Source organism: Panonychus citri, unplaced genomic scaffold (genome assembly GCF_014898815.1).
Source record: "Panonychus citri isolate SS breed McGregor unplaced genomic scaffold, ASM1489881v1 Contig00063, whole genome shotgun sequence".
Taxonomy (NCBI): Eukaryota; Metazoa; Arthropoda; class Arachnida; order Trombidiformes; family Tetranychidae; genus Panonychus; species Panonychus citri.
The window spans coordinates 958,948-979,707 of record NW_026515468.1 but is presented as its reverse complement, the minus strand read 5'-3'; the positions used below and the strand labels follow the sequence as shown (position 1 = coordinate 979,707).

General features: G+C 31.9%; 6 protein-coding genes and 1 long non-coding RNA gene across 9 annotated transcripts; 3 read left to right on the top strand and 4 right to left on the bottom strand.

Annotated features, from left to right (window-relative positions):
- Positions 1-164: 164 nt before the first annotated feature.
- On the top strand, positions 165-2,891 carry LOC128386149 (uncharacterized). 2 transcript variants are annotated; one of them, XM_053345141.1, is made up of 2 exons: positions 165-1,011; positions 1,531-2,891. In XM_053345141.1, the coding sequence occupies exon 2, from the start codon at positions 1,533-1,535 to the stop codon at positions 2,502-2,504; it is 972 nt and encodes a 323-aa protein (XP_053201116.1). In that variant the 5' UTR covers positions 165-1,011; positions 1,531-1,532; the 3' UTR covers positions 2,505-2,891. The 2 variants fall into 2 exon arrangements, with proteins under 2 accessions (XP_053201116.1, XP_053201115.1); XM_053345140.1 differs by having other exon boundaries at positions 165-1,426.
- A 109-nt stretch (positions 2,892-3,000) lies between these two features.
- LOC128386151 (methyltransferase-like 26) lies at positions 3,001-4,024 on the bottom strand. The gene has a single exon (XM_053345144.1). The coding sequence runs from the start codon at positions 3,870-3,872 to the stop codon at positions 3,195-3,197; it is 678 nt and encodes a 225-aa protein (XP_053201119.1). The 5' UTR covers positions 3,873-4,024; the 3' UTR covers positions 3,001-3,194.
- Positions 3,949-5,756, top strand: LOC128386152 (polyisoprenoid diphosphate/phosphate phosphohydrolase PLPP6-like). 2 transcript variants are annotated; one of them, XM_053345146.1, is made up of 3 exons: positions 3,963-4,085; positions 4,261-4,377; positions 4,700-5,756. In XM_053345146.1, the coding sequence occupies exon 3, from the start codon at positions 4,744-4,746 to the stop codon at positions 5,362-5,364; it is 621 nt and encodes a 206-aa protein (XP_053201121.1). In that variant the 5' UTR covers positions 3,963-4,085; positions 4,261-4,377; positions 4,700-4,743; the 3' UTR covers positions 5,365-5,756. The 2 variants fall into 2 exon arrangements, with proteins under 2 accessions (XP_053201120.1, XP_053201121.1); XM_053345145.1 differs by lacking the exon at positions 4,261-4,377 and having other exon boundaries at positions 3,949-4,085.
- Positions 5,757-6,596: 840 nt separating this feature from the next.
- LOC128386156 (uncharacterized) lies at positions 6,597-7,507 on the top strand. The gene is made up of 2 exons (XR_008324876.1): positions 6,597-7,031; positions 7,134-7,507. It is a non-coding gene; the product is annotated as an uncharacterized LOC128386156 (long non-coding RNA).
- A 147-nt stretch (positions 7,508-7,654) lies between these two features.
- LOC128386139 (rab GTPase-activating protein 1-like) lies at positions 7,655-10,639 on the bottom strand. The gene has a single exon (XM_053345125.1). It carries the CDS (start codon positions 10,464-10,466, stop codon positions 8,616-8,618), a length of 1,851 nt encoding a protein of 616 aa, XP_053201100.1. The 5' UTR covers positions 10,467-10,639; the 3' UTR covers positions 7,655-8,615.
- A 330-nt stretch (positions 10,640-10,969) lies between these two features.
- LOC128386155 (mediator of RNA polymerase II transcription subunit 31-like) lies at positions 10,970-12,316 on the bottom strand. Its single transcript, XM_053345149.1, has 4 exons — positions 12,160-12,316; positions 12,015-12,095; positions 11,858-11,954; positions 10,970-11,773 (listed from the first exon to the last, which is right to left on the bottom strand). The coding sequence occupies exons 1-4, from the start codon at positions 12,179-12,181 to the stop codon at positions 11,605-11,607; spliced, it is 369 nt and encodes a 122-aa protein (XP_053201124.1). The 5' UTR covers positions 12,182-12,316; the 3' UTR covers positions 10,970-11,604.
- A 119-nt stretch (positions 12,317-12,435) lies between these two features.
- On the bottom strand, positions 12,436-14,027 carry LOC128386150 (SREBP regulating gene protein-like). Its single transcript, XM_053345142.1, has 3 exons — positions 13,758-14,027; positions 13,160-13,618; positions 12,436-13,078 (listed from the first exon to the last, which is right to left on the bottom strand). Exons 2-3 carry the CDS (start codon positions 13,434-13,436, stop codon positions 12,582-12,584), a joined length of 774 nt encoding a protein of 257 aa, XP_053201117.1. The 5' UTR covers positions 13,437-13,618; positions 13,758-14,027; the 3' UTR covers positions 12,436-12,581.
- Between the last annotated feature and the right edge of the window lie 6,733 nt (positions 14,028-20,760).

Here is a 20,760-nt window from a genome sequence, read left to right as displayed (position 1 = left end):
ATCTAATTACTCAACCTTTTAAGATCAATTAAATTTACTTGAATGATTAGAAATGTAATCATTGATGATTCTTTGAAGCGAATAGATTGTTAATTTTTGCTCATGTTTTTCTTTCTTTCTTTTCGTCTTTTCATGATAATCTCTCATTAATTGCGATTTAGAGGTGTGTTCGTTTGGGAGATGTACTTTTATTTATTGTTTTGTCCAATTTAAATGGATAATCATGAATCACTTGGATGTATTACCTCGGATTTTGACTAATTAAAAAGCTGATCCACCAACATTGGTTGTTGCCCTCGGAAGATGAAGACTCGGAAAATGAATGAGCCTTGGTGAGAGACTCGGTTGAAGTTTCTCAAGACTGGAAATAAGTTACACACTTTCAAGAGGATTGGCTGATGATGAGCTGTCCAAATGGATGAGTGATATTTAGCATCGACCTAAAAGGATTGGCCAATCTGGTCGTTGAAAGATTAAGAGCAGAACCAGCTAGAGGTCAAGGATGATGATACCATGTAAATTATTGACCCTTAAAAAAAGTTGAAGACAAACAGTCCTACCAATTAGTTTGATTCTAGGAATCAAGTTTATCCCTGACGGTACATTGATTTTTGCATGTATTTGCAGTTCTAGAAATTGGCCTTGAGATCGTGCAGGGAACCTGAACAATAAGAAACAATTTGATTTAGTTTCCGGTTAAGTTTCTTAAATTCATCATTCAACATGATTCTTAATTTTAACTATGGTTTGCATGAAATGGAAACTAAATTTACCAAGTTGTTGAAAACCTTGAAAATGAACCAAACAAAACTCATTAAGAGTTAACCTTCAATCATTACCTGAGCAATTTAAGGATCGTGTTTACTTGCCGATGTGAAATTATTATTCTAAGTGAAATATCTCCGTTCAAAGGGATTAATGAATCTCACTCTTTAATAGTCCCGGTGATGAGGATTCTCATATCCTATGAGTGTTTCTATCTCAACTGATTTGCAACCAACTCGCCCAATTGTAAGTCCAAAAATTCTTGTCTCATTGAATGATTACCTGTAGAGCTGAAAGATGGAGTTAGGAGAAAGTCGATATTACAATTCAAGAAATGGATCCGAATCTCAGTTGATGAATTTTCAACTGAATTGCTGGTGAAAAGACTCAATCCAAGTATTGGAATTGGATCGAAACTATTACAATCAAAAACGAAACTGATTGTGTTTACAAATCTACTAAGCCTGATAATTGGATTTAATTATTGACTGTTTCATTTGTGTTTTCTAATTACATTATTTTATTTAAGTGACCAAATCTTATCATGTGCGAACCAAAGTGTATTAATTTTCTTAATTTAACTTTCAACTGAAAGAAAAACAATCATATTCCATAGCTCTTGGTCCAGTTTTGTTTCTTCCATTCAATTTAAACAACAATAGTAAGAACATTAATGTTGTAAACTTATTCAACCTTCTATTTTTTTCTACTGTTCTATCTTTATCTCCTATCTCTCTCTTTTATCTGACTGGTATCATTTTGTAGAAATGCTTGAAGGTAGAAGTCTAAAAGGACGGAAAAGCTTAGGCCAATTTGAGGCCAAAGGGATTATTGATAATCGTAATCGACAACAGAGAAGTGATGGAAATACTCGCTATCCCAATTCGATGGTTGGACTGGTCAAGACTAACATGACTACAAGAATTCCAAAGAAAATTGATACACCAACTCTTACCACATCAGTGTCATCATCTTCTCACCATCAGCAACAACCTTTATCCGTTCCAACATCATCGAAAACAGTACCATCTCCATGTCCCGTTACCACGACCACAAGTCCAACAACCATGACAGAACTCACTCCAGAGATACATTTTTTAATTCGTGAACATGCCAAGACTTTAGAGACCATCAATAAGATAACCAATCGTGTGGATAAACTTGATCACAAGATTGATGATATTTGTCGAAAGGTCACTCAAATTGGAAACAATGTAATCAAGAAAGGCGAATCATCTGGTACTGCACCCAATGCGCTAAGTGACGACAGTGGTGTCGAATACAGTTGGACAACAAATGGAACGGGTCCTGATGATGATGAACTTTTATCCCTGTTAAATCAAATAACCAAATTTTCTGCCTCAATTAAGAATCAAAAATGTCGCCCAATACCAAGTGAACCTCTTGCACCACCAAAATTATCAGCATCTAGAAAAATTGTCTCTTCTTCAATGGATCATCCCCGATTGAATGAATGCCTCGACTCAAATTCGGCACCTCAATCTTTCAGTGCCTTGTTGTTTGAATCAAATGTTGAACATTTTCTGGCTAACCTCGATTTCGTTCCCGAGCCAGTTAGAACTAGTGATTACATCTATCCACCCTCCATTCCCGCATCTCAACTCTTACCTTCTAATCACCGTCAACATCATCAACCTGTCAAATCTCACCCAATTTCAGCTACTCGCTTATTGACTGAAACGTTATTTCAGCCGCACGAGCAAAAAGACCAGAAATGAAAATTGAATCAGCTTTATTATAATTATGATTAATCCAGACAACGTTTGGCCGAAATTATTTTCAAACAAGTTCGATAATTGTATTTTACTTTTCTTCTTCTTCTGAATTGGTGATCAAAGTTAAAGATCAGATCCCGTCAAAGGGAATTAGTGAATCTCTCCGTCCTTGATATATTGACAATAATAATTATACGAAGCCTCGATCGTCTTAAAGACATTTTATCAAGAATTTAACTAATCTTGCAAACGATAAATTTAAATTATCATTAATAGAATACAATTAACATTGATTACTTTCTATTATCACCGCAAGTCACATGCAATGTTTTCGACATTCAATTGTTCAATGAAAAACTCAATCAACTTATTGAATCTGTAAAAAAACAATCGTCATCATTATGACCATTTAATGAACAATCAATTTTGACGGACACACGTAAACATTTAATCAATTGAACGAATCTCAATTTTCAAGTGAAATGTCTCAACTTGTAAATTTCTTGTGAAATATTATATTTTATAATTTGAATTAATTGTACAATTTTTGATCAAATCTCTTTTTTAGTAGATTAAACCATTTATGTTTTATAATTAATAAAACCAATTAACACCAAGAATAAAATTTTGGTAATTTGATTCAATTTGTAAGGAAAATTTTCAAATATGAAAACTGAATTTCGATGAAAATTTTCATGGTGATGACTTTCGATAGATTAAGATTTTATTATTCGCCGGCATATCGTAAATTTGAACAAATCGGAAGCCAAATTGGTGAGCAGTCGAACCGACATCTCGAGTATCCCTGACACCCCAACTCGAATCTCGAGCTCGAAGACTTTGGTCAAAATTAACGTTACTTTCGGGGGTCAAGATACCGTCAATAGAAAACGGTCCATACAGAATAATTAACCCATTCTCCTTAATCAACTGTTGACCTGAACGGAACAATCCAATGGTACATTCATAAGGTGAAATGTGAATCATGTTTACATTCAGAATGAAATCATAATGGGACAATTTAGCGACTTGTTGAGGCCACAAATCCAAAGGTTTCGTTACATCAACCAACTCCGGTGGTTTAACCCTTGATTTGATTTCATCATTAGATTCACGATAAGCTCTAATTGAGGCCAGTGAACTTTGATCGTATTCAGTTGGCTGCCAGATGATATTCGGTAAATTTGAAGCGAACCAGGTGACATGTTGTCCAGTTCCAGACGCAATTTCCAGGCCATTTAACTGAACATCGGGTGGTAACACTTTCCTCAAAATGGATAAAATCGGATTCTTGTTACGTTCAGCGGCGGGAGCTTGGAGCATTTTCACACAATTAAACAATCTTACGACCAGAAACTCAATTAATCTCATGCAAAAGAGGAAAAATTGACCATGAAAACAATTCCAATGAAAGATTATATTGAATCAGGTGATTCTCATGGTAACTATTGGTTACCAATTCTCATTTTCGCTTCACTTTGGTTACATCATTAGTTGAGATAATTGTTGTTTCTCCTGATCATTTTATCACTTTAATTGCCAAACAGGTAAAATCTATTATGGTTAACAATTAGCTAATTAAAGGTAAGTCTTTTTCTATTTACATTTTCTCTTCCTTTGAGTTGATTAACTTTCTCTTTTCTGTCACTTGAATTTCATGTAAACAAATGTCCAACTTTACATATCCAATTGCTCATTACAACTTCTCTTGGAATCATCCAATCTACTTGAATACCAATTAATTTCTGTCTAATTTTAGAGGTTAATTGTTTATCAATTAACTACAAATTGTATAGTCTTTGGTTACATGTTGCAAAAAGGACAACCGGACATCCTCATCCTGTGTAATCTTAACCTGAAATTTTGTCTCTCACTGGTTAGTGTTTTTTTCCCTGACTGTCCGTAAATGTCAATTGTCACAATTATTGGTCTTTTTTCTGTAGAAGACAATTTACTTAATTTAAATTCATGGTTAATTAGTCTTGAATGAGGAAAATTGATTGTTAAGTTTAGTTTATTTCTAACAACCTTGTAATTCATCTTCTCCCTTCTTGTTGAGCTGTTTATTCATAACATGGAATCAGTCATGAAAATATAGTTTCCATTATCTTAATGTGTTGATTGTTTTCCAAAACTAATTGTTAATCATCTTTACTCAATTGGTTCTAATATTTTCTATTCTCTCTTTCCCCTAATAGATTGTGATCAATTCAATACAGGAAAATCATCAAAGTCCAGAGTCATGTCCAGTTTCAAGGAGAAAGTGAAAGATCTTGACATATCTTTAAGCTACAAGATATTCAAGAATTATCCTAAAGGTGCTAAGTACCGACGATTATTATCTGTCCTCGAATGGTCCTGCCATGGAATCCCCTGGTTCATTGGTGTAATCATTGCCATCTACATTTGGCCTGAGAGTAAACTGTTGGCACAATTGTTGGCCGGTTTGTTGCTCGACGTGATCGTCGTTGCGCTTGTCAAAGCTTTAGCACGTCGACGAAGACCAACTTATGCCAATCAAGATGATCAGTTGATCGTTGCATCGATTGATAAACATTCTATGCCCTCTGGTCATGCATCTCGAGCGGTTTATATTGCCCTTTTATTCAACACCGGATCATTTTGGTCGCAATGTATCTGGGCCTGGGCTGGAATCGTCGGTCTATCCCGAATCTTCATGGGTCGACATCATATACTTGACGTTGCGGCGGGTTTTGTGTTCGCTTTCACCATTTACACTTTACAATTTTGCTTCGGGGGATTTTTGAATAAACTAATCATTTGGATTCTTCTTCATCAATTTAGTAACACCAATGATTTAACTGAAGGTGAAAACATTGTCGTCGTGTCTTCAGATGATTAATCAATCACTTCTGTCATCATCGTCTATTGTTTAATCAACTTAGATCCTAATTAACTTGATGATTCTCAACGAATATTGTTACAATTTAACAATTAAGATCTCTCCTTGTTCATTTCCTCAACTAATTGTTAACTCATTTTGTGCCTTAACCCAAAATTTAGAGTACAAACAATTAACTCTATGAAAGAAAATATTGTTTTTTTTTCGTTTCCTAATTGATCCAATCATCTATTCAATTCTTAATTATTAATTGATTACAAATCCTTTTGATTATATTTTAACCCAATCAATTGACAAGATGAAATTATTGTTTTCACTAATTAGTTGATAACATTATGTAATATTAAACGAGAAAATAAATAAAATCAACTTTACGTTGATGATTAATGAAAATCTCACAATTTAATCAAGATAATCAACAGAAAATAATCAAGGTAAGAAAAATAATTAACCGATGAGATTTAATCACTATGGATGAAGATTAATAATCCTATGGGAGAATCACAGCAATTTAAATGCTCAATTAAAAATTAACAAATTAGTTACAATTAACACTATCAAGAAATAAGAATATCAAATTAACTAATCACTAAATCAAATTAACTTGTACGTGATTAAAGTCACAACTAAATCTAGATATTAATCAATGGTTAATTGTAAAAGTTGACATTGACTTTTGACTTTAAACCTTAATCAATGAAAGCTTATAAATCAACTATTAATTGTTAACAATTTAATTTATAAAATTGCAAAAATTTTCAATTCAAAGCCTCAGGTCAATCTCATGTTAATGATAATAGTTGATTATTAATAAGCATATATATATGTAAGAGTAAATATTTACCCTGAGGCGATATAATTTTTTTTACTCGAATTATTTATTGATTAACATTTAAACACTAATTGTATTAGTTAATTGTTAATGATGTTTCACTTTCTCTCTTGATATTTGACCTTCAAACAGTAAGACGATGGTTAAAGGTAAGTAAGTTTAATTTGGTTCTTGATTTAATAATAATTAACGAAAGAATCAAATTTGACCTTCAATTTTTGGAGAAGTTTTTCTTTAATCACAATTGGATGACCATCGTCCATTATAAGTGTTTCGAAGTGTATGTATCATGACCTGATGACCTTCGATTGGTTATATGAGGAAAGTTTCACTTCGAAAATAAAAAGAACTCGAAAATTTTAACCTCAACCATTGACCCAACCTCTTAATTGAACAGTATCAAAGTACTATTTGGATAAGGTTTTATAATCGTAATCATCATTAGCTGATTGTTAATCGAGAATCAAATTGTTTAAACCGAAATAATCTAAGTTTAAATTAAACTTAAAGTTCGTAACTTTATTCAGCCTCCGTGTTGAAAGTCAGGTCATTTTAATTGTTCGTAAATCAACTGGATTCTTAGTAACCGACTCACTTGAGAAGTTGAAAAATTAACTAATCATCATCAACAATTTAAATTTGATTCTTAATTTGCTCACTTGCTGATTGTTTATATAAAAGGTTTTCAGTGAACTTGAAAATTGTTTGAAAACAAATTGATTTGATTGTGTTAACATTGTGATTAGTTTATTGGTTTAACGTTTATACTTTTGTTGGACTTTAATTAATCAAACTGATTAACAAATTTAATCATAAAATCATCATGGGAGGCAAGGTAATAGTAATCAAATTGTTTCTGTTAATTGTTTGTCAAGTTAATTGTTTCAAGTGAATTTGAAAAGTGAGTCGACTAATTGTTTTCTTTTAATTTCTTTAGCTTCTTTGTGTCTTTATTTTAATTCTGTTGGTTGTTAATTGTGAAGCTTCAATTGCTTATTTTGAATCATATGGTTGGCCTAGTTATGGAATCGTTAAACCTTTCTGGATGAGGCCATTTTCCGATCATCCCGCTAAGCCCATTTCTGGATATTCAAGGAAACATTTTGTCCGTTCTGCTGGATTAATTGTTGGACCTCGACTTTATTGATTGACCATTGAACTCACTCAATTTGTACGATCTCATCTCCAAGCTAATCCACTACAATCATCATCCATCAAAATTGTCACAATTAGTAAATTATAACAAAGATTATCTATTTATTTCTAATTTATTTACAACGAAAGTTAATAAATGTCATAAGATATTGTGAATTAATCGTTACCGTGATTATTAAATTTCTGTGGGTAATTTAACAATCAGCTGATTGTAAAAGTGATATCTTGACGTAATTGGATATGAAAAGGTTAACAATTAAGGTGACAATTGTTTCTCGGGAATCAATTGAATAGGCAACTAAATTGTCATTTGAAATTTTTATTTTAAAATTAATTTCGGATGAATTGAGTTAATAGGTTGAAATATTTATTATGGTACAAAATGTAATTAGAACCATTTAATTACGATTTGCTTGTTAATTTGTCCAATTTAATTGTCCAATAATCTATATTTATATAATCATAATTATCGAAAGTTTCTGTTTGTCATTTGTCGCAATCAATTTAACAAGTGAAATCACTGAGAGAGAGAAAGAGAGGAATGGGAAATGAAGAGAAAGGAATCAAGGCGAAAATAGAGAGCAGAGGAAAGAAAGAAAGAAAGAAAGAAAGAAAAGAAAATGGCGGATAAATGTAGTAATAACCATCGCTTGTGATTCCCGTTTGCTTTCCACTTGACGAAGATATAAAACCAGTCAACAATTAGTGATAAATAATTGCTCCACTATCTTGACTGGACTGATTGACAATCGGTATCAATAAAATATATAATTTCACAATTGAATTTACAGGCTTTTAATTAGTTTTGATTGAATTAACTGTTGATTCCGGTTAATTTGATTTCTCACAAAATAGCTGTTGATCCTTCCCATTGTTTATATACTTTATGGCCATACCAATGATGATTGTGTGTATATTGTTGAACAATTAGTGTGTCATTGTGATTAATTTGTTAATGATGAAGTTGATTTGTGGTTGATGATATTTGTAAATTGTAATTTTTTTCTGCTTTGTTGTGACTTGAAGATAATAATAATAATAATATTAGTTTTAGTAGTGATGGAATTTGTAACTTTGTTGATTCCGTGTGTTAGTTAATTGTTGGTGATGGTTGTTGTTTCCATGGTCTTTTAATGATTAGGTTAATTCATTTATTATCAAAATGAGGGTAAATAAAAGTTATCCTGAGAATCAAAAATGTTCTCATTGATTTTGTTCACTAAATCGAGTTTGTCTTGTTTTTCTATCAATTTATTTTCTTGCCTCAGGACGGAAATTCGCGGCTTCCTTGACGAGAAAATGACCCATTGTCTCGAGTTCGATCTCTCTCTTTTGATTCTTTCTTGGTCACTTCACGAATAGATGAAAGTGTCTTTGTTAACCAAGAGTTTTTCGCTTGTTGTGCTTCAGCTTGGATGTTGGTCAGTTGGTGGATAAGCTCTTGATTTTGACATTCGGCCTCAACAAGGGCCAGTTTAGTTTGCGCTAATTCCAATTCGAGCTCTCTAAGTTTGGATGCCATTGAAGATTCGCTTTGTGCTGCCAACGATAGTGGATGTGAACAAGTTGCATCGACAGGCACTGAACCATTTCCCATGTTTTGCTCTTGACGAACTTTATCTTGTCCCTCTTTCTCTCCCGAGATGAATTTGTTTAGTATTGAGCTACAGTTGTCACATTCTTTGCATGAGATCGCCAACGCATCCAGTTTCTCATTTAGGTTGGTTTGTTCTTTCTCTAATTGTTCACTTAATTTGGAACAAATTTCCTTATATTGTCCGATTATCTTGGCATCTCTTTTAATGTCGACATCAGTTTTGGCCGTCGCTTTCCTGAAAACCTCTTTAACCTGAGTAATCTCATCTTCCAATCTTTTCTTTTCCTCTTCAGTATCAACGAGCAATTTTTTGGTTGCCAGGAGCTCCTTTGAAAGTGAATCAACTTTATCCTCTGATATGTCCAATTGTGCTCTTAATTGTATTTTACTGTTCACTAAATCATGAGCTAGATCATCATTCTCTTGTTCCAATCTCATATTACTTTCCAGTAATTTTTTATTCTCCTGTTTTAATCTCTCCACTGGATCAATGCGATTTGCTTTGGTTGCTTGATAGTCTTTCTCGTACTTGACTAACTTCTTAATTTTCACATTTACGGCTGTTTGTAAGAGAATTCGAGCATTTTCTTCCACCCGGTACCTTTTAGGCAAATATACACGGAAGTGTTTAAGTACACCCTCAAAATCAAGTGAGAGAAGCTCTTTACGGGATAACAAGAGAAGGGCAATGGCAACTTGAAAAATGGTCTCCATTCCTTGAAGTAGAAACAAATCAAGTATATAAAATACAACATGAAGAGGAAATTTAGCACTGAAAAGTGTTAGAAACCATTGGGAGGCGTACATATGAGCCTCAATACCAGAGGTAACAAAATGTTGATGTAGATCGGGTATTAAATCCTCCATGATCCTTTCCAATTGATAAAAACGTAACTGTAACTCCTCAAAACCAGAACGAAATAAATTACGAACACCATATTGATGCATAATCTTAACCAGAAGACAAAAGGCTTGTTCTTCTGGCATATGAAGGAGTAAAGCTGCCGTCATGAAGGTTAATCCTTGACAATAACCAATCTCTTGATCGTAAATGGAATATGCTTTACATAACCGATAAAGTGAATCTTGTCCCGATGAACCAGATTCCTTAAAGTATTCATTGGCGGGGAATGTTCTATTGGTATCTTTACGAATGAACAGTTCGAAAGGAGTTTCCTTTGTAATTAAAACTCGATATTCTTCCATCAAAACCGAATCATCCTGACAACAGGCCAATAACTGCCAGACTTCACCTCTCAAGGCTTGGGGTACACCTTTTTTGACCAGCTCTGCTAGTCCTTTCGGTCGGTGAGATAGATCTTTCCTCCATTTGGCCAATACTTCAGCCCATCCTTGTAACTCAATTTCACTACACTCTTTGGAAACCTCACCTGAACCACTCAACAAGGGTTCATCATTGTCCGAGTCTTCCTCCTCCGGGGCAACAACCAAACTTGGTGGATCAGCTTTGGACTTGTCAAAAGCAGAGGGAAAATTTAGGTTAACTAAATTATTCATTGTGATCCATTTAACTTAACCAACAACACACAATAGAAAATTTTGACACTTGTTCACCGTAATAATAATGAAATAGGAAACACACCTCTAATTACAATTAATAGTTAACAAAAATAAACACACTCACAATCATATGAAAATACTGAAGATAAGAAATGAAAAAAACTCAAACATCAACACAACTGAAACGAGGGAATGATTAATAATTTCATTTTGTTTTCCAATCTGAAGGAAAAATTTTTCCATCAAATTAAATTAGTTAAATTGTTTGAATTTATTTTGTTAATTTCAATTGGGTGATGAGGTTTAGAGTAAATAATTTGGGATGAAATTTAAAACAATTAACCAAGTGAAGGGTAAACAAAATTATCTTTTGTATGTTGACACATGAGAGCAATTTAATTAAGAGGTGGATTTAATTGCCAACCGATGCGAATCATGATCATGTGAAGATAGTTAATTGTTGTTTGGTTGATTGTGTGAATAGAAAGTGTCAAAATTGATTGTAGAAGATAAAATTTTTATTCTCAATGTAAGTTGATTAACTTGAAGATGATTAATTAACGTTTTTTGTTTTTGTTTCTCCTTCAAAATTGGAAAAAAATTTTCTTTTTGTCAATTGTGATTAATTTAATTGTTTTAAGAGTATTGGTTTAAAGGGAGTTTGTTGAAATTTTCTTAATTGTGAAAATTGGGCAAAGGGAATAGTTTTACTCTTGATGTTTTCATTTTTGTTAATTGTTGGTTAAGATCTTGGCAGTTTAAGTTGAGGTAAACACAAAGAAAATTAAACACTAGGAGGGAATGAAAATTGTGGTGCACAGCAATTAATAAATTAATCTATTTGGTAGTGGATTCAAATAGATTATTATAAAAGGCAGAATGAGATCTTGATAACTTGGATTTTGATTTACGTGATTAACACTCGATATATAATAAGGATATTGAATAGATTTACGATTGTCCAGGAAAAACAGTATAACCTCAAGAATAGAATCGCTGATAAGATCTTACCAAAACAAAAGATTTATAAATTGATGATGAGAGAGAGAGAGAGATTAGTTTACAAATGTATTGCAGTTATGAAATGTTCTCTGTTTCTTTGCTTCAATGTTGATTAATAATTGGAGATGATTAATTATGTTGGTTCATCAGTCTTTTGTAAAAGTCGCATTCTTTTCCTAATGTAGCCTTGCCAATGGAGAAGTTGTTGATCCTCGATAAAAGTGGTACAAGCACTTGAAGATAGTTCACGACGGAAATGTTCATATTGAAGAAGATCTAGAAAATAGAGACACATGGGATACCTGGAATAGAATAGAAAAAAATAATTTGAATTAAAGAAGAAAAAAAATCAGTTTAAATTGAGAGAGAGAGAGAATGAAACTCACTTCAAATACTTTGAATACTCTGGTCTTTTCCAATATTTTAAATAGTTTAGATAATTGATGAATGCTTTTTCCTTTAAATATCCACGTTGAGCAAGAACTATAAGATTAAGCAATCTAAATTAATCAATATTGATCTTGGAAGAAATTGATTACTTACAATTTAGGTAATTTGGATTAGCAAAACATTGGACAAATTCAAGTTCTAATTGGAATCTCATCTTTTGTTGATCTTCAGTTTCTGTGAAGTAAAAGTGTTAACATTAATGGAAAGAAATGACAGAAAAAGCTTCATAACAACTCACCATTTCTTGAAGCTAAAGCCATTCTTAAACTAGTTTTTAATCACAATTAACAAAAATAATTAGTAAAAAACTGCTTTCAGCAGTTGAAACAATTAATCCAATTTCAGTTGATCCAAAAATTGTCAGAAAATTTTTCATCTGTTTTAAGAAAAAGGGACCGATCATAAATTACAATTCGCTTGACCGGTTGAATTTCAATTCTGTCAGTTATTAATTAATTTCCCGCTAATTAATTTACAATTAGTAAAGAAGTTGAATGAAACTTGATTGGAAAAGTTGGAAGCAAAAATCACCATTCATTGATTGAAAAAGAGATTATTATAAAACAAAATTTACAATTGTCATGTTTTTTTTTTTGGTTCAAAGTTATTACAATTAATTTTGTCTCCTAATTGATACAGAATTTGATTTATCACCGTTGATTATTCATCGACAACATTTTCATTTACATTGACATCTTTTGTATCTTTTTTAGGACCATTTATTGGTTGACCTTCACCGTAGCAATGTTTCACTCGAGGATCTCGATAAGAGTTTTCATGTTGCACCGATTGGGATGAGGTTCGACATTTAGTAAGGCAAAATTCAAAATGATCGGTAATCGAAGCAAATAAAACACCAACACTTGGACTACCACCATTTGCAATTATCTTTTGAAGTAATGGTTTCTTATCTGGTTCCATACAACAGGATATACAGTATTCATATATTGCACAACAGCCATTTGAGTTACAGGTCTCACAAGAGTAACGTTTAGTTGTCGGATTTGTTGATGGACAACAACCACCGGAGGTTAAATCATGTCGAGAGCAAATATAACCTTTATCATCGGCAATTAGAACTTTACCTTGGATTGAATTGCGACAAGTTTCCGTTTGTTTAACATTCAAATTAGCTGATTCTGTCATTTGAGATTCATCTGTAAGAAAAATACGAAACAAAAAGTTATGGCTTTTCACTTTCTAATGAAAAATACAAAAAGAATCAATTGTTTTGTTACCTCGGTGAAAATCAACTTCATTGATAAAATTGATATTAGGAACTGATTGAGTTCCAGTTCCATCGTTAATTTCAACTTTGTACATGTTCCTGCGAAAGGAAATTAATCTTGATTTAACTCTATCAATATCAACAAGTGCATCATCTGAATCTTCCTCAAAATGATTCCTATTCATTGGTTTACGAAACAACATCACCATGGAATAAGTAAATGATGATAGAAGAATTAAAAAGAGAACACTTTTCCGTCTTAATAATCTAAGCATTGGTTTAAGCATAACCGAAGGTGTAGAAATTAAAAGAAAATAATAAGAATAGCAAGTCACCAAATGACCAGAAATTATGGACACCAGAATTTAGTATTTTTCATGCTTAAAAACCCAACATAATTTCACCAATTAACCAGAGAGAAATTAATTCACACCAAATCCATGAAAGGAGAAGATCCAAAATCAATAAACTAGAATAGAAAAAAAGACAGGAATTAATTTCATGACAATCAATCAGATCAAAATATAGAATGACTATTATTCCAGACATAATAAGAAAATTGACAATTAGACAGCAATTAAATTAGAAGTAAAAGTTTAAATACAAACCCCAATCTGTTGAAATCGGCCAACAATATGGAAATCGTTCTCGGGTGTGTGTATGTTTGTGTCTATTTAGTGTAAGTGATTAGGCAACAAGATGAGAATTTGTAAGTAATTAAAAGGAGAATCAACTGATTGTGGGTAAATCATGTTAACAAATTCACAATGCGAGTAATCAAGTGTCGATAAGAGAATAATTAAAAACAATTGAAAGTAAATTAATTGACATTTGATTAGTTTAGTAAAAGAGAAAACCTTTTTCTCGGTTAAGCCTATTCGTACAACAAATAGAGGTAAGGCGATACAAGTGTATGTCAGCTCACTTTTCTTGCTTTAAGCCAACATCTGGTTCGGCTCAAGACTAATCATCAGCTTAAATTTTTCGCGTTCAACTAAATTAACTTAATTTTCTAGGTAATCAAAAGGTCGAAAAAAATTTAATTAACATATTCCGAATCAACAAAACGAGCTCTTTCCAATGATGTATTGGTTATAATGATTAATCATTAAATTAGTGATAAAGTTCAGCTACTTGGAAATCGAGAGATTTACAAAAAAACGAGAAAAATTCATTTGTTTCTAGTTGTAACTTTTTTCGTTCTTGTCCGATTTTTTCATGATTGGTAACTTAGAATTATCGAAAATTGTACCAACTGTCCAATTCATTGATTTTCGGCATTTTCTACACCCAAAAACTTTACCAAGAGATGAATTTCTCTTTTTTCGCAGCACCATTAAGCCATCACAATCAATTTTGAAGCATTTTGTTGGTTCCTCGTTGGGAATTAAACCACAATCAATTATATATTGTAATCCAGGAATTTCTTTATTTGGACTTACGATAACCGAATCAAAATTAGTAGTTAAAAAATGGAGGCTCTGGCACAGAAAGAGAAGAAAGAGAGAAGAAAGAAAAGAGAATGAGAAGAGAAAATAAAGAAAGAAAAAGAAGAGAAAAGAAAGAAACAGCATTAGTTCTTCCCTTAACCGTAGAACTTTGTGTAATATAAAGGTGATAAGTCTATGGATAATAAGTTTTAAAAAACTTGAAAATGACTTACACAATTTATCATCATATGTTGAAACTGTAGACGGTGTTGTCTATACAATCTCATTAAGAGGAAAGTTTAAATACAATAATCATTTTTCTTTGGTGTACATAAGTTATGTTTTAAACGGAGTGGAGGTGATAACGATCCCTTTCTATGAATTTGATGAAATACGATTATCTATTATCGGTGGTAAATCCAACTACGTTGACATGAGTAAACTTATATCATATACAACTTTAAGCGATGGTGGACTTCAGGTTCGAGTGAAATCGAAGGATTACTACTGGCCATTTGAGTTGGTGAAAATAATTAAAGAAGGAAAATTCGTTGAAAACATTGGAAAGATAAATCGTAAATGTGGACAAGGATACGCGAATAGACATGCTCCTAAGGTAATTGGATGGAAAGATACTAGTGATATTGATCCAACTTTACCTGGTATTCAAACTCACATATTTAATTTGGGTAAATATTATTTGAAAAACGGTGACCATTATTCAATTGATATTGAAGCAAAAACAACAGAAACACTCGAGAGATGGTACCCAAGAATCTTGATTCGATATGATGTCAACGAAAAATCGGAGAAACAATTGGATTTAAAGATAATTGATTTATTTGCATTGAGGAATTACCTGATTCACCTAACTGAGATTATGAGGATCTATATCTTGGAAAAGTTAAACCTACAGTCGTTGCTGAAGGTGACCCTATAAATAAACTGGTGATAACCTTGAACGAAATTTCCATGGGACTGGATATAGGTTTCATTTCTTACATTGTAAAAGGAAAATTTCTTGACTATATGATTAAGCTATTGCGTGCCTTAAACTATGAGGCGGAGCCAATGTCATACATTCGATACTGGTTTTCAAAGTCATGATACTAGATGATGGGTGAGTCGACGTTAATAAAAACCCATGTAAGAGCTCATTTAGCTCAGTTTAACAATAAAGATCATTCTTTTCGTGAAAAAAATGTCCTATAAGTGTACACATTGTCGACGAAAGTTTAAAATTTTATCAAAGTTTAGAGAACATGTAGAAAGATGTGAGAAAGAAGAAATAGGTGATTTAGTACAACATCCAAAGTTTAATTTATCAAAAAGTGCTTTCAATAATACTTTCGGAGTATATTCTATGCGTGATGTAGATACAAATGATGTTGATACTCTATTCTCCAATGAAAGCTCATCTTTAACTAGTCTTCTTGAAGATTTAGTGAACAAATTGGAGTGTGTAAAAATTACAATCGGTGTTTGGTTTGTATTAGAAAGACCAAGTAAGGATGATGGTGATGAGAATAAAACTGTTTACATCAACTCATCTAAAAAAGTTTTGTGTAATGATGATTATATTCAACATTTTCTAGGTGAATGTTCACAGGAAATTGATGCTAAATTGGATGTGTTTACCCAAGAAGGAAGCGGTTGGAGTGTTCAATCAATTAAGGAAGTAGAAGTTCATTTAGTTAAATATGAACCACATCAAGGAGGTTGTAAATCATGTTCGTTACCCAAACATATTATCACTAAAAAAGCTATCGTTAATATGGACTGTACAACTGATTGTTTTATGTACTGTGTATTGGGTGCATTACATCCCGTGGATCAAAATCCTCAAAGGGTGTTTCAATATGATTTACAAAGTTGGAGATATGATTTCTCAAGTTGTCGTGGAGAAGTTAAAACCAATCAAATCAACAAATTTGAAAAGACAAATAATGTTTCAGTGAATGTTTACACATTGTCTCTAAACGAGGAAAACATTATACCATTTAGGATAACAAGTGAACTGAAAGATAAACATGTGAATCTATTTTTCCACGACAATCATTACTTTCTAATTTCAAACTTTGATCGTTTACTAAATAAGAAACGCAACCACGGTGAAAAACATTGTTTAAACTGTTTACATGGTTTTCGAACGCATGAAAAATTGATGGATCACCAACCCAATTGTTTCAAGAGATCACCACAACAAGTTGTTTTACCAAAGAAAGGGGAGATAATAGAGTTCAAGGAATACAAAAAAATGTTCAAATATCCTTTCATCATTTATGCTGATTTCGAAACATTAGCAACAAAGTTACCTCATGAAAACAAAAACTCGTTTGCTTATCAAGAACATAAACCATGTTCTTATGGTTTTGTGGTAATTGATTACAAAGGTGATGTTATTCTAAAAGATTTCTATCGTGGATTGGACGCTGATTCAATGTTCATGAAAACTCTTATAGCTGTTCAAATGGAATTATATCTTTTGTATGATAATCTTCAGAAACCATTATACTTGACTCTAGAAGAAGAAGCAAGATTTTACATTGAGGATAAATGTCACATTTGTGGTAGTGGTTTTGATCATGATAGTGATAAAGTGAGAGACCATGATCACATGACTGGTGAATTTCGAGGACCAGCACATAATGCATGTAATTTACAATGGAAATGGGATTATAAAATACCAGTTGTATTTCACAATTTGAAAAATTTCGATGGTCATTTATTAATTCAAGCAGTTGATAATGATTTATTCACAAAGATTGATTGTATACCTCAAACGATTGACAAGTACTTATCAATCCAAATGGATTCATTTATATTTATTGATTCACTTGCTTTTTTACCATCAAGTCTTGATAATTTAGCCAGGAACCTGGATAGAGGAGATAAAGTTAAAATACTTGAACAAATATTTACGGATGGAGATATTGAAATGTTATTGGTAAAGCGTGCTTACCTTATGAATATTTGGATTGTATATCTCGATTCGATGAACCATCTTACCACCAATAGATGCATTCTTCTCATCATTGACAAACAGTGGGATTAGTGTTGAAGTATATGACAGAATGAATCAGATCTTTCAAGAGTTTAATTGTTCAACACTTGGTGAATTTCACGATATATATTTGAAAGTGGATGTTTGTTTATTAGCTGCTATATTTGAAAACTTTAGAAAAATGAGTTTATGTGAATTTGGATTAGACCCAGCAAACTTTTTCTCAACACCTGGATTAACCTGGTTGGCAGCACTTAAGATGACTAAAGTCAAATTGGATCATATAACCGATATTGATATGTTGATGATGATTGAAAATGGTATTCGTGGTGGTGTATCATCAGCAATGACACGACATGCTAAAGCAAATAATTCAAGTTGTCCTGATTATAATTCAAATGAACCAAAAAGTTTTATTACTTATTTAGATGTTAATAATCTTTATGGGTGTAGACAAAAACTTCACATGGTAAATTTAAAATGGAAGAAAAAGAAGACTTTCCGTCAATATTGGAAAAAATAGAAAAAGGTGTTACAGAAAAAGGATATATATTAGAGGTTGATTTGGATTATCCAAAAGATTTACATGACTGGCATGATGATTATCCATTGGCAGTTGAGCAGATGACCATCGAAAAAGAACATTTGAGTCCTTACCAAACATCATTAATTGAAAAACTTGAATCGATGGGTAAAAAGAGAGTTGCTGGTAAAAAGTTGACACCAAATTTATTAAAAAAGGAAAAATATGTTATTCATTATCGTAATTTAGTATTACATGGACAAAGGATTGAAATTGGAAAAGATTCACAGGATAATTAGTTTTGACGAAGTTGCATGGTTACAACCATACATAGATTTGTGTACAAGTAAACGACAACAATCCAAGACAAACTTCGAAAAAGACTTTTGGAAACTAATGGTTAATTCACTTTATGGGAAAAGTATTGAAAACAAGAGAAAACATTCAAAGGTGATATTTTTAACGAACCAAAAACAGATAAAAAAAGTTGTAAACAAACCTTTGTTTGATCAGTTTTCAATTATAAATGAAAACTTTGTTATAGCAAAGCTTCGAAGACCAAAGGTTGTTCTAGACAAACCAATAGCTGTTGGATTTAGTGTCTTGGAATTTGCAAAACTGCACATGTATCAATTACATTATGATACATTCAAGTCATATTATGAAACAATATCAAACTGTTGTATACTGACACGGATAGTTTCATTTATCACATGAAAACAGAAGATTTACATGTAGATTTGGAAAAGTTCAAGGACATTATGGACTTTTGTGATTATCCAGAAGACCATTGGCTTTACAATACACAAAATAAAAAGAAACTTGGATACCTAAAGGATGAAATGAATGGATCACAAATACATGAAGTCATTGCATTAAAATCAAAATGTATGTGATTGTATCAGATGATGGAGAAAGAAAAGATCAAAGGAACACAAAGGTGTATAGTTGAAAACAATTGACAAGAGACCAGTATTATAATTGTTTGTACAACGAACAGATATTTTATAATGTTAATCACAGATTAGAAAGTAAAGAACATAAGATTAGAGCAATACAAGTTAAAAGATTTCATAGTCCACTTGATGATAAGATGGGCTATAGACAATGTATACACACATGCCTTTGGACATTATTCAACACTTAATCAATAATAAAGTTTACTTACTTTAATAACTTTTAATTGTAATGATAAAGATGATTGGAATCACGAGTAATATCAACACCAATAAATAATCCAGATCATGTGAACAAGTGTTGATACATCTGTTGAATTCACTAAAGTCACAATAATCCGAATGGTTCACATCACAATAATCCAAATGGTTTAATTCACAATAATCCGATAAGTTGAATGATGGAAACTGATTTAAAGATGAATAGTTAATTTCATACAAGTTGTAATTGTTGACTGAGTTAATAGTTGAACACTGTTTGAAACATTTATTTAATTGAGAGTTTAAAATATAACTAACTATAAAAACAACTAAATAATATATATACTTAATCATGGCTAAATCTAAAAAAACTAAAAGTTTATTCCAAGAAAGTTTAAAGTATAATAATGTTAAAGATTAACAACATAAACTAACTTGCAATTTTGACTTGAGTGAGTACACACAAAGTTAGGAAGATAAAATAGGTGGAGAGTTAAATTTTACTGACGCGCTATAGGGCAATCCTCTTTAAGGCGTCACTGCGCGTTAGGGAGCAAACGTCTATCGGACATAGGCGAGGGAGCTAAAGTAAAAATCAACTTTGCAAAGTTTATTTCGTTTAAAATTTTTATCAGTTAACTTCTCTCTTTAGTTCAGAATAGAACAAAATTTTCTTCTCTCTATTATTTCTTTTTAGTAATAATATATATTCTACATTTATATTTTATTTCTTCAGTATAGTTTATACCCTCAGTGAGTAAACTTCAATTAGTATCAAAGTTATTTAAACATCATCGATAGTTTACTTGATTAGTGTTTTATTGTAAACATCTTTAGTTCATCTTTCACCATTTGGATTTATTGTGTTTATACCAATTGGATTAATTGTGTTTACAACTTTGGATTATTGTTACCATTTTGGATTAAATTACATCGGACATTTGGTTCAAATTGGTACATTTGGTACAACAACACTTGAGGTAAGAGATTTCAATTAAACTCAGTGATCTGGTGATAATTATCTTTTTCCCTTATTTTCTTTTGAATTATGTTGATACCATTTGGGATTGTGAACTAATGATCTTTTTCTTTTGTGTTTAATCTTTTTTTCTCTAATAATCTTTTTCTTTTATCTGCTTGTGATTTATTCATTGATTTTTGTTTTCTTTTATTTCAAATGTGTTAAAGAACCCTGGCTTCGATTAATCAACAAAGTTCTTTTATAAACATTGTTCTCTCACTTGAAGATTTTATTCAAATCTTTCCCGACTTTAAACTAAGTGAAGATAATTATACTGTTCCTGTTAAATCATTTAAACCACTGAAAAGAAAAGATCACATTGGGTGTTAAGTCTTTATCTAAAACTTCAGTGAAACCATCAAGATATTGGAACAATAGTGAAAGTGAAATTGAATCATCTTTCTTTAATCAAATTTCTGAACTATCTTTTAAGCTGGCTCTTTTAATTACAACCACAACACTAATAACTTTATAAT